The 13,050-nt window shown below is 43.1% G+C and overlaps 1 protein-coding gene across 7 annotated transcripts in view; it reads right to left on the bottom strand.

Moving 5' to 3' along the window:
• The window catches only part of STIM1 (stromal interaction molecule 1), a 203,824-nt gene that overhangs the window by 28,217 nt on the left and 162,557 nt on the right, over positions 1-13,050 (bottom strand). For all 7 annotated transcript variants that reach the window (XM_073216064.1, XM_073216063.1, XM_037026185.2 and 4 more), the window contains exons 6-7: positions 5,683-5,860; positions 1,636-1,813 (exon numbers count right to left, since the gene is read on the bottom strand). In XM_073216064.1, the coding sequence (XP_073072165.1) occupies positions 1,636-1,813; positions 5,683-5,860 (356 nt within the window). The remainder of the gene's footprint in view (positions 1-1,635; positions 1,814-5,682; positions 5,861-13,050) is intronic.

Genomic DNA, 13,050 nt, shown 5'->3' with positions numbered 1-13,050 from the left:
TGGATTAGAAGAATTATTTCATTACAATGTCAGTTTACCCCCACATTAATTTACTGATTCAAGGCAAAAGCAATAAAAATCCCAGCAGGGCTTTTTTGAGGGGGAGGGAAGGCAGCAGAATGACAAGCTAATATGAAAACACAAAGAACCTAGAATAGCCAAGGCCATCTGGAAGAAAAATAAAGCTGGGGAACTTAACATTGCCAATTATCAAGACTTATTATACAACAATGTGGTAAGGACAGACAAACTGACCACAGAACAAATTGAGTATCTTCCTGGGAAAAAAAGAACCTTCACTTCCAATTTCATCTCATATACAAAAATTTGAATAAATCATATCCCTAAAAATGAAAAGTAAAACAATAAAAGTTCTAGAAGAAAATTTAGGAAAATATATTGGGGGTAGGGAAACAGGCCACAAAAAGCAAAAAATTGATTAAATTGGACTTCATTAAAATCAAGAACTTCTGTTCTTTAAACGACAATATTAAGAGAGTAAAAAAGCAAGCCAAAGGCTAGAGGAAAATATTTGCAATATATATGTACATATATTGACAAAAAAACTTACATCCAGAACATATAAAGAACTCTTACAATTAAGAAAAAGACAGACAACCCAATCTTAAAGATGAGATTTCCAAATAAAATGGTCAATACATTTATGAAAAGGTGTTCAATATTACATTAGTCATGAGGAAAGTTAAAATTACAATCAAAATGAGTTACCACTACATCCCTACCAGAATATACAAAATTAAAATCCTGCCTAAATATATAAAGGTTGTAGCTCAGCTAGAATTCTCATGTATTGCAGGCTGCAGTATAGATTGGTACAACCGTTTTGGAAAACTGTTTTGCAGTCTCTAACAAAGCTAAATATGTAAATGCCCTGTTATATAGCCAACAGAAATAAGTGTTTATGCCCACTAAGAGACTCATGCAAGAAGGTTCACAGCAGTGTTATTCAGAAAAGGCAATTTAAAAAAAAACCTATAAATAATCCAAATGTCTATCTGTCACCAGGAGAATGGATAATTTGTAGTATACTCATATGGATCATTTTTCAGCAATGGAAATAAACCATCACTATATGCAGCAACATGATGACTCTCCTAGACATGATATTGAAAGAAACCAAACACAAAAGAATGCGTGTTGTATATAATGCCATTTAGATGAAATTCAAAACCAACTGAAACTAATGTGGTTGAGAGATTCTCACCATAGTCACTTTTTGGATGGAATACTGATGGGGACAGGGAGGAAAAATGAACCTCTGGCATGCTTAAAAGACTCTATATCTTGATCTGGATGGTGGTTACACAGGTACAGGCATATGTAAAAGTTTGCCAGCTGTATACTTAGAACTGTACACTTTATGTAAACACCTCAGTAAAAAAGGGACAAAATAACTGCCATCACCTGTTATTCACTGTTCTTTGAAAATCACAGTAACCATTTTTTGCAAGTTTCCCACTACTTTTGCTGAGATGAGTCTAGTGACTCCTAAAGATGTTCTTTGAGCCATATTCCAAAATCCTGATGCACGAACTTCCCAGCCAGATCTTAGGCTCCTGCCTTTTTACCACCCTGACCCCAACCAGGTGTCCAGGAATTTGTAAACTCTCCTACCTGCTCCAACTCCTCTTCAGCATATTTTTGGCGGCTCCGCTCATTCTCAGTACCCTCCCGCAGCTCCTTCAGCCGCTGGGCTTCCTGCTTCGCAAGGTTGATCTCATCACGTAACTTCTTCTCCAGGTGTACCTTCTCCACCTCCACTGTGCGGTGCTCCTCCTGGGCCTTGTGCAGCCTAGGGGGTGATGCAGGGAGCTAGAGAAGGCCAGGCAAGGGGTACCAGCCAACACACCATGAGTCACAGTATCAGAAAGGAAAATAAGGGTGCCAGCACCCAGAACACATTCTCCTTACTTTGCTGACTGCCTGAGTTAGCTAAGAGCCAACATCACTATAATTCTTAAATTGGCTATCATTTTACTGCCGGTAACCAAGCTAGACTCCCAGGTATCTGAACCCTTCCACTAAGGTGTCTCACATACTAACATCATAACAACTACTATTTTACAAAGTACTTCACATTTATGCTCCCTGTAGATAATGACATATTCCATCATCGTCAGTGTGGGACAGGTGTGGATATGAAGGCTTAGAGAGGGAAATAACCACAGGTGGAACTGAGACTAGAATTCCAATCTGTATGATTTCAAATCCCCCAGTTACTCCCCTTATACAGGGGTATCTGGAAGATTCAATAATTGTAGAATATCCCACAAGCTAGACCAAGAATCCAAAGAAAGCCTGATGGCTGAGATATGACTAGAATGGTGGCAGTGGAGAAATTCAAGAGGAGAAAGGAACCATTGAACGTACCTCTTGAACTCCTAGGTACCTTTTCCCAGAAGCACAAAAAAAATGAAATTCATGCCAAACGAGATGGGCAGAGCTTGGGAAAGCCCCCAGGTGTCCCTGGGGCCACAGTTCCCCTCTTAAGTTATCTTTCATAGTGGATAAGATATCAAGGGCATCTGTTACAATAAAAATATACCCTCATACCCACCCACACATTCTCTCTGTTCACTGACAAAATTTTACAACCATCTAACCAAACCTCCTTCCTTCCTCCCTTCTTTCCTCCACATCTTTGCTAACCATTTATTCATTCATTCATTCATTCATTCAATCAATCTATTCATTCACCAAGAAGTTTCAGGTGTCTAAATGGCAAGCCCTGTGCAAAGCCCTGAATACATGGAGGTGAATGAGAAGGGTCTCCTGAGCTAGCCCAAAACAGACAAGTAAACAGATAGTGGTACACAGTGTGATATGTTCTATGACAGAGAAGTATACACAGTGTTGGAACCCAAAGGGTGGAGTAATCAACTCCGCCTGAAAGGAGTCAGGGGAGGGGAGAATTGGGCTAGACCCGAAATAAAGAGTTATCTGCTAATCCCTCTTAAAGAAGGAAAGGACTTAGCCACTGTCAGGTCATCCTACCTTAGAAGGAACTGCCAGGTTACCAGGGACCAGGATAGGAGGGGAAAGGACGATGAAGACAAGACATATGGCTTAGACCTGAGGTACAGAAGAGAAAAGACAGGCTACACAACAAGAAGGGCCCACAGAGAAGAGCACTCAGCACTGAGTTCATTAAGAAGGTGAAACAGAAGAAGCAAAAACAGAATTCAACTTCTAAAAATCCTAAGTCCAAATTAGTCAGTGGCTGAAGCCTCAAAAGATGTGGTGGGACAAGCATGAGGGAAGAGGAAAAAATATCTAGGCTGCAAATTCCCTGCTGATAAATTGCTGTCTTCTGCCCTCTCTGTTCCTAGACAAAAAGGGAGTTGAATATCCTTAAGGCACACACCAGGTGGCGCTATGTGCTAAAAACAAATCAGAGGTTCCATTTCTTGCCCTTACCTTCTCTCATTCAATATCCTCCTTTACTGTATTCTTCATTACACAACTGCCTGAATTACACCATTCAATTCAACTGTTCACTGAAATATTATCCTCTCGGAAAGCAGCCTCATCAGAAAAGCCTATGATATGTCTTCTCCGTATAACATGGAGCTCCTTTAAAGTAGAATCAAAACTAGCCCACTTTTATAGACCTAATGGGATTTACTAGAGATGAACATCAGTAAACACTATTGGGTGCAGAAATGAGTGAATAAATGTATAATCAAGACTTGCCTCACTCTATCTCCTTTACAGAAGAGAGAGCATCTTTTTCTTGAAGGCAGCAATCAATTAGCATTACGAGTCAGAAAAGTAGGCAACCTGACTGAAGTCCTGGCTCTAACTAGTTGTGTGACCATAACAAGTCTGTTCCCTGTACCAGGCCTATTTCTTTATTTTTAAATGGGAATCAAAATTCTTGCCTGACTCAAAGAATTATCTTGAAACCCAGTGAAATCCTAACTGGAATGTGCATGAAGGCATTACATACATTCACCCAAAATATCAGGAACTCTGTAAAAAAAGCTGTATGGTGGCTGGCAGTGCAGGCCTGTTAAAATAAGGAGGGACAAGGTGGCATGTGGGCTCTGGACACTGTCAAAGGAGGATATGTGTGTGCATGTGCGTAAGCCTGTCTCTGGGTATGTGTGTGCATTTGTTTCTCCAAGTGCCACAGTGGAGCTCCGGAGGTCTTGGGAAGCAGGAAAGGCTAGGAGCTCAGTTTTATCCTCAAACTTGGAATGGCTCCTGCTTAGATTCTTTGCCTTTGGAATGAAAACAGTGCATGTTTTTCAGACAAATGAAGAATGGAGACTGCCCAGACAGCAGCATTTTGCCCCCAGTTGGCAAAAGGCCCCGGAGAAGGGGCCCAGCAAAGTAGCCAGGAATCCGCTAAGCGATAAAACTTTTCTTGCCCCCTAGAAGCCCTGCCCATGACAATGAATCTGATAGGGGTGCCTTTACTGAGGCAGCATTCTGTGGGTGTCAAAATTCCTACCTCACCACATACTAATATGTGACCCTAAGCAAAGTATTCACCTTCTCTGAGCCTTCATTTCTTCAAATCTAAAAGAGGGATAATAACAGTACCTACTTAACAGGGCTGTGATGATTAGAAACAATAATGCATTTAAGTACTTAACAATACCTAGAGCATAAGATACCCCACCTCCACCCTCCAAAGAAAATAGTATCTACCATTAAAAATAACAGAAAAGAGCCAGACTGCATTTTTTTTTACATGGATTCCTGCAGACTTCCCAAATGGCGTCCTTAGGCTACCAGAATAATTTTCTAAAAGACAGTCCTAAAATGGGCCTGTCCTCTTCTTAAAAACAAAACGCAAAACACCGAATGCCTGCATTGACTTTCTATTGCCATTTGCATCCTACTAAAATGTCCACATATGAGTCTTAAGGTACCATGGATCTGGCCTCACTCTATACATTCAACCTAACTACCAGGACCTTCTCAAAGTCCACTCCACTCATCTCCTGAATCTGTACCTTTCCAATCCTTGCAGTTTTCATCCCATAAATTGGAACTGAATCACTGCACTAAGGATATACTCCCTGCTCCTTATGTGTGAGCTTTATTGCCCCAGGAGTGGTGAATTCCTTACAGTTTGAAGCACAGACTGGTTCCTAGATGTCAGGAACTACTTGGACTGATTTAGATTGACCTCTTTTCACAGCTAGATCTTTTACCATAATTTTTAAGCCATGTCTTATTTAAACAGAATCCCAGACTATCAGAGCTAGAAGGTCTTTAGTGTTTTCCAAGTTCATCCCCTTTATATTACTGATAAAGAAATAAGTCATAGAAGGGAAAGGGATTTATCCAAAGTCATACAACAAGAGAGTACTTATGAGATTTAGATTTCATACAAGAAAGAACTGAAGGTATGAGGAGGAGAGATTTGTGAGGTTTCTTTGGGGAACAGGAAGAACTGTGAATATGTATAGAACTGTGAGGCTCAGAGGGAGAAAAGATAGAAACAAGCTTCTGCCCTGGGGAGGAATACTTGCCCATGCAACTGGAATGGCAGGAACGTAGGCTCCCAAGCAGTTGTGGAAGGGTGACAGAGCCTGAGCAGCCACGGCAGCATGGTCTCAGGGGCTAGGTGGCCCACAACCCAAGTGGAAACAGGAGGCTCCCAAGAGCTGGCCGCACCAAGGCTGTGGGGAAGGGGCAAGGCCTTACCTTTCCTGAAGATCATGCAGACTCTGCTCAGCTCGGTGCAACCCCTCCAGGTCCTTCATCATCTTCTTCATGTGCTCCTTGGAGTAACGGTTCTGGATATAGGCAAACCAGCAGCCGCCCACACCAATGACAATAGACACCACCAGCATGAAGTCCTTGAGGTGATTATGGCGTGTCACTGCCAGAAAGGAAGTGCATGGTGAGTCAGGCTGCCCACTGCACATTAGCCTTGCAGACTCCAACCATCCCTCCTCCATGAAGCCTTCCCACTCAAGAGGAATTAGTTTCTCTACTTGCCACACATTATTATAGTTAGCTCTGTGCCTATTTCTCTGATAAGTCAAGGCCTAGTTGGAAAGGATGACAGGCCTTAGAGTAAAACAGAAAGTGTATTAAAGCATACTTCACTAGTATGCAAGAAGAGACAAGAATTAGTGCCTTCTCAATCCATCCCAGCCACCTCTGGGCTATGAGGAGTCCATGTGCCTAGATGCAAGGGCTTCTGTCCTGCAGGGCAAGCCACACTAGGGTGTTCAAGTAGGTAGAGGGGATGGCTGGTAAGGGCATAGAGCACTGTCACTAGAGCTTGAGGTCTGGCTCTGGGACTGAGGTTACTGCAAGAGCTGTCTCCTGGCCTACTAGGTTATTCTAGGTACAAGGTGCAAACCAAAATCAGGTAAAGGCCTTCAAATCTCATCTATGGAGAGCATTTCTAGGCTCTTGCTCAATCCAGAGACCAGATAGAACAGGAGTAGCAATAAGAGATGGGTATATATGAGACATTGCATGTGCCAGGAATAGAGGGTCAGTTCTACCTCCAGAGAATGCCTGCAAGCAATGTGGTGAAGTGCCAGGGCCCCAGCCACCAACTGGTATTCAAGGTAATGCTGTCTCTAGAGCAAAACTGAAAAGCTAAACAAGGCACAACACTAAAAGTTATGAGCAAAGGCCACATCCTAAGAACTGAGCCAACCAGAAGAGAGGCACTCCTGGAGCTCGACATTGTTCCTAGTATACAAAATCTGGGCACTGGGCCATAGCCAGGAGACCTGAAAGAGACACCACAAAGAGAAGTAGGTGGCTACTGTAGCCCCTGCCTGGGTTATACTCAACTTAGGATAGAGCAACTGTGGGATGAAAGGAACCTCAGATGGGGGAGTTAAGGAAGGAAGAACAGAGAGAAAGATCTATACACAGCAGGTTACCATCAGGTTTGGGAGGGGGAGGCAGGACTGACCTCTAAAGTGAAAGACAAGGGGCTGACAGAAATCCAAAAGGCCCAAGACAGAGACACCAAGTTGAAGCAAGGTCTAGACAGCAGGAAAAGACACATATAGCTGGAAACTGCATGAGGCTGAGGTCCCTCTCAGTGACTGAAAGGCTGAGCAGCAGGACTTGGGGATGGTGTGGGATCAAAGACAGACTAGTACATTCTATTTCCACCCAAAGAAGGAGAGGGGTGGTAGCCATGTTCTTTACACGTTTATGCCAGACTCTGAAAGAGAAAACTGAGTATCCTCTTGTGGCATCCTCTAGCCACCAGGCAGGCCTACACTTCCAGCCGTAAGCAGTCTTCACGCTCCTGTCTTTCAGTCCCAAGAAGTTATCCCTGCAGCACAGTGAGCTCCTTTCTTTCTGAAACACATCTGCCTCCTACACAGCCTCTACCAGAGGCTGGGGTACTCTTTGTCTCCCATTTGGTAAGGACTTTTACTCTTGGCTTCCCAGGATTTCTCAGCTCCAACACTCCCTTTACATTCCTACCAAAAATCAAAGATAGTCTTGGATAAACAAGACTCCAACCAGCCCCCTGCCCCACCTCTACCACCTCCAATACTTCAAAGCTCTTAAAGTGGGCGTACAGATGGGCACCTGTCTATTCTATCCAGTACCTTATCCTACCTTGTCCAGATTGATTGGGAACAAGATTCTATTATTTTTTTCCAGCTTCATATTCTCATCCAAGTCATGAATAAAAATACTTAATGACCAGGCCAAGGACAGGACCTAACAGTCACACCTTCTTCTCAGGTAATACCACTCCACTGATCAGTACCCTCTGCATCTCTTCAACTTTTGACCCCACTTAAATATGCAAGCATCCATCCCATATATCCTTCTGCCTTGTCAAATACATAGCTTAAGCTCAAATATACTGCCTGTCAAGTATATTCCACCTGCCAAGCTTGGTGGAAAGAAAATGAGTCTAATCTCACTAATTTACTTTGTAGCCCCTATTGATCAGCATTGTATGTTCTGTATTTCAGTGCCCAGCACAGCCCCAACCAGTGCACACACAGCACTCAATAAATATTTGTTAAACATAAGACCTCATGTAGAGAAAGTATTTTGCCATCAAAGAAGTCTGGGTTCTATGCTTACCTCTGCCCAATGTGTTATGAAATTCACTTCCCCCATTTGGACCTCAGCTTCCTCAACTATAAAATGTGTTACCACAGAATTAATGAAGAAATCAAGTGCATATTTGTACACAAAAGTGCTTTGAGGTATTTTGGAAATATTCAGATGGACATGTCCAATAGGTAATTAAGAATGTGGATGTAGAGCTTGAAGAAGAGGTAGGAACTAGAGAAGTAGACGTAAGAATTGTCAGGTCCTTTCAGTGTAACCCTGGGCTGAACTCCAGGCCTAAGGGAATTTATGATAGTTAATTTTATGCATCAACTTGACTGGGCTAAGGATGTCCAGACAGCTGGTAAAATATTATTTCAGGTATGTCTTCGAATGGGTAGAGTAAGTAAAGAAGACCGTCTTCACTAATGCAAGTGGGCATCACCCAGTCATCGTCTGGCCGCTGAAAGCCTGACAAGAGCCAAAGGGCAGAGGAAGGGCAAAGTCTGCTCTCCTAGTTTGAAGCTGAGCACTCCTGTCACATCAGCACTCAGACCAGGACGTACACATTCGACCTTCGGATTTTCTGCCCTTTGGACTTGGACTTACTCCCTTGGACTTCAGGCCTTCAAACTTGGACTGAATTACACCACTGGCCTTCTTGGTTCTCCAGCTGCAGATGGTGTATCATGGATTTCTTGGCCTCCATAACCACATGAGTCAATTCTTATAATGAATCTCATACATATATCTATATACATATTCAATTGGTTTTGTTTCTCTGTAGAACCATGTCCAATACAGAATCTATAAACCTTTGTGTCCAAGAAAGGGAGAAAATAGGAAAATTAAGAGTCCAGTCTATGTCTTACTAATATGTACTTCTTCCCCATCATAACTCCATTCCCATTCTTCAATTCCTACCACCTTCCCACCCCACCACAATCCACAGAGAGCCTTCCAATCCTCCTCTGAACTAGGTTCCCTGATCAACACACTCTTTGGACAGGAAAACATCAGTTATCTTTTGCTATCTTGGGGACTGCACTGTGTGTTTTTCAGCTTTCATGTCAGTCACCTAGTGGTCTGTGAGTTCCTCAGGGCCAGGGAACAAGATTTATTTATCTCTGAAGCCCCATATTTAGCAGAGAGCCTGATGAGAGCAGGTACTCAGCAAACATGGAAAGAAAAGAAAAAGAGAAGGAAGGGAGGTTTTAGCAGGAAAGGTGGGTACAACATAAAGTGCATGTGGAAGGCATATACCAGCTCCTAGGGACAAGAAGAGTATGCTGCCCTGCACAGGACCTGCACAGGCTCAGCTCTCAGAACCCACCTCATACCAGTGAACATAGGCAGGGCAAAGAGACCATGGAGGTTTCATGGGAGCAGATGCGGATGGCTAAGTGAGCAGAGCTAACCTGGGGAAGCTGGCTAGGACCTGGGGAGTCAGAGGGTGGCAGAATTCCCAGCCAGAGTGCTGCAAACAGATTTAGCAAAAATGAAGTCACCTGTTACCACAATCAGGCCTGAGGCAAGCGAGGGGGTGTAAACAAATGAGATGCTGACATGTTAACACAGTCAGGAATAATGGTGAGAATTTTCAGGGTACTCCCTAGCATTGAGCAAGTGAGCCTCCAATCATTATCACTTTCTGGAATCCCCTCTCCCATTCTATTCTCTCCACCCTCCCTATTGCCCACAATACACTGCCCCTGGAAGATAAAGATATTCTTCCCTTATTGTCAAAATGTGTACTAGGAATTTCTTCTATCATTTACACAGTCTTCTGTACTGAGGTGTCTGTTTAACCTGTAAGAGCTACTCCAGGGCGCCCTCCTCCCCTCTGGTTATAGCCCCAAAGTGCCTTAGCTGCCTCACCTATCCACAGACACTCCATAGGTGTGTCTGATTTGTAGCTTCCCTCAGTCCTGTAGCTCTGGAAAGGTGCAGTCTCATTCTGCATAACTTTTAGCATACATCTTCTGGCATGCACTCATTGCTGGGCTGGGTCCTGATGGCAAATGAACAAAGCTGTTTCTACCCTCTAGGAGTTCCCAGTTTCAGGGGTTACAGAGAGGAAAAGAGACTGTTAACAAAGAAAACAGGTACAAAGGGCTGCGGATTTCCACAGGAGAGTAAGAGAAAAGGGTTGAGCCTACCTAGGAAGAGGCTAGAAAGGCATCAAGGAGAAGCTTGATGGGTGAGTGAAACATAACAGAAAGGGAAAGAGGGTAAGGAGAGAGCTGAGAGAGACCAGAGAAGCAGTCCCTCTTGCCTACCAGGACTTTCCCTATCTTCAGAGTCACTGAAGAAGGAAGACAGGTGTCTGTTCTTTTCCTCGCCACAACTCCCCCTAGCCCCCCAACCATTACTCTGCACCCTTCCGAATACTCCTGCCAAAAGTGCAAAGAGCACACTAGCCCCTAGCCCAGGCCTAACCACAGTATACAAACAATAAAAACAGTAGCTACCATTTACTTGATGGAAACTGGGACATAGAGAACCTTAGGAATGTGCCCAAGGTCACAGACCTACTGAGTGATAGAGCCAGTTTGCCTGTGTGTCAGACTACATCTGGTTTCTTCTAACAGAAGTAGAGGGTGGGGGGATAATATAGTAGAAAAGAGCACTGAAATGTAATTTAAAGACCTGGGTTTGAGTTATGGCTCTGCCTCTTTAAAAGCTGAATGACCTCTAAAAACTCACCTCATCTCCTGAGTCTCAATTTCTCCAAGAAATTCTCTGCAGAGAAGAAAAAGCACTCTCAATGAATGCTGCCATAGCGAGACATCAGCTCCGGCCTCAGACTGAATACTAACACTGCTTTGGGGCCTTTGTGTCTTGGAGCACACCTAATACCTGGCACAGTTAGAGCCCCAGATGGGCCTGAGAGCCTAGAGCCAACTCTGCAGGTAGAAAAGACTGTAAAGGGCCATGTACCATTCTGTGACCACATGGGGAGGAGGAAGTTGTCTTCTACCATCAGAAAAAGGACTCTGAAGTGGCCCTGTGCTAAATAAATCTGACCCTCTTCCTTCTCACTCAGCAGACCCTCCTGGAAAACCTCTGATTTGAGATTTCTCAAGCCTCAGATCAATGGCAGAGTTTTCATTAAGGCTGGGCAACGTAGCCATGGCTGCAGCTGGCCCAGGTCCCCTGAGACGTGTATCTACCATATGCCTGATGGTGAGGCCTAAGAACCACAGCCTTAAGAACTCACCCAAGGTACAGAACACAGAGCCAGCACAGGCCACCACTCTAGGCCCTGGTGGGTGTTTGACAGGGAATAGCACTGATGTAGGGATTTCAGTCCATATGCAGACAGGAAAACAGAGCCTAAAGGGACATCAAATCAAGGGATCTTTTGCAGGTACCCACCAGGCAAGGCTCCACCCTCGCAGAAGTCTCCTGGCAAAGAGCTTCCTATTATTTTCCTCAGATTCCAGCTGGCAATTTTCAAAGTTTTTCTTTAATAAGCATCAGCTTTAAAAACAGTATTTGCCATCAGGACAGTTGCTGGATTCAAAATCGGAGCTCCAGGAGTATACTCAGCTCCTCTCAGAGTCCTTGAATGAAAGAGCCAGTAAGAGCCTTAATAACCAAGCCCATTTTACAGATGAGGAAACCTAAATCTAGGCAGAGAAACTGAATTGACAAAGGTCACTTGATAAGACAAGGGCCAAGATCAGAATTCCTAAAAGTTCAGGATACAAACAGTAGTGTGAAGGAACAGAGTTTCTGTCTTTTACATAGGATCCTTATCAACCAAAGGGTTTCTTCCAAAATTCATAGAATGTTGCAACTGAAAAGAATCGTAAGGATTCTCTAGCTCAAATGTTTCATAATACAAATCAGAAAACACACTGAAAAGTGACCTACACAAGGTCACGTGGTGACAACTTTGAAAAGAGACCAAGGTGCTTTTTTAAACGTTGTAAATTCTCTAAATGGGAATCCAGGGGTTAAAAAAAATCAAGTTATTCACATACCCTAAAATTCATTCTTTTAAAATGTACAATTCAGTGGTTTTAGCATATGCACAAGGTAGTGCAACTATCAGCACAATTAATTTTAGAACACTATCATTACCCCAAAAAGAAATCCCAATTCCATTAGCAGCCACTTCACATTTTCTACTCCCCCCAGCCCCTGCCAACAACGAATCTGTATTCTTTCTCAGTAGGGTCATCTATTCTGGATATTTCATATAAATGGAATCTACAATATGTGATTTGTTATGTCTGTTCTCTATCACTTAGCATTACGTTTTCTAGGTACGTTTCCATGTTGTAGCATGCATCAGAACCTCATTCCTTTTTATAGCTGAATAATATTCCACTGTACTTATACACAACTTATTTATCTATTTGTCCATTGATGGACATTTGGGTTGTTTCCACCTTTTGACTATTGAGAATAGTACTGCTATGAACATGCATATGTGTACTTGAGTACCTGTTTTCATTTCTTTGGGTATATTCCGAGGTGTGGAATTGCTTGATTATATGGTAACTCTGTTTAACTTTTTGAAGAAAGACCATTTTTGTTTTCCATAGTAGCTGAACCGTTTTATATTATCACTAGAAATGTACGAGGGTTATAATTTCTCCACACCTTTGCCAACACTTGCTTTTTATCTATTTTTTGTTTTTGTTGTAGCTATTCTAGTGGGTGTGAAGTGTCTTCTTAGCTCTTAGTACCTCTGTTCTGCCTATCTCAGAAGCAGTTTTCTGCTGACCTCTGACCTCCCTTAGGTTAAGTCACATGCAACCTACAGGCTATATGAAATAAGCCTAGGAGGAAATACCCTTACCCTGTTATCAGTCTAACCTGCTTTACTTGGGCCCCTCTTGCTGGCCCTGAACTCCTGGACCCAGTAGGATGTACCCAGGATTCTAGTTTCCATGCTCTCCAGCCCCAGCTGATCTTTCAAGACAGAATCCTTGCCTGCTTTAACCTGCAGTTTCTAATGCACCCTTTCAGCTATTTTGGCACAGAATACATATCAGTCTATAT

This window comes from Manis javanica, chromosome 11 (genome assembly GCF_040802235.1).
Source record: "Manis javanica isolate MJ-LG chromosome 11, MJ_LKY, whole genome shotgun sequence".
In the NCBI taxonomy this organism is placed as follows: Eukaryota; Metazoa; Chordata; class Mammalia; order Pholidota; family Manidae; genus Manis; species Manis javanica.
The sequence above is the reverse complement of the archived record's forward strand: the minus strand, read 5'-3'. Positions and strand labels throughout refer to the sequence as shown.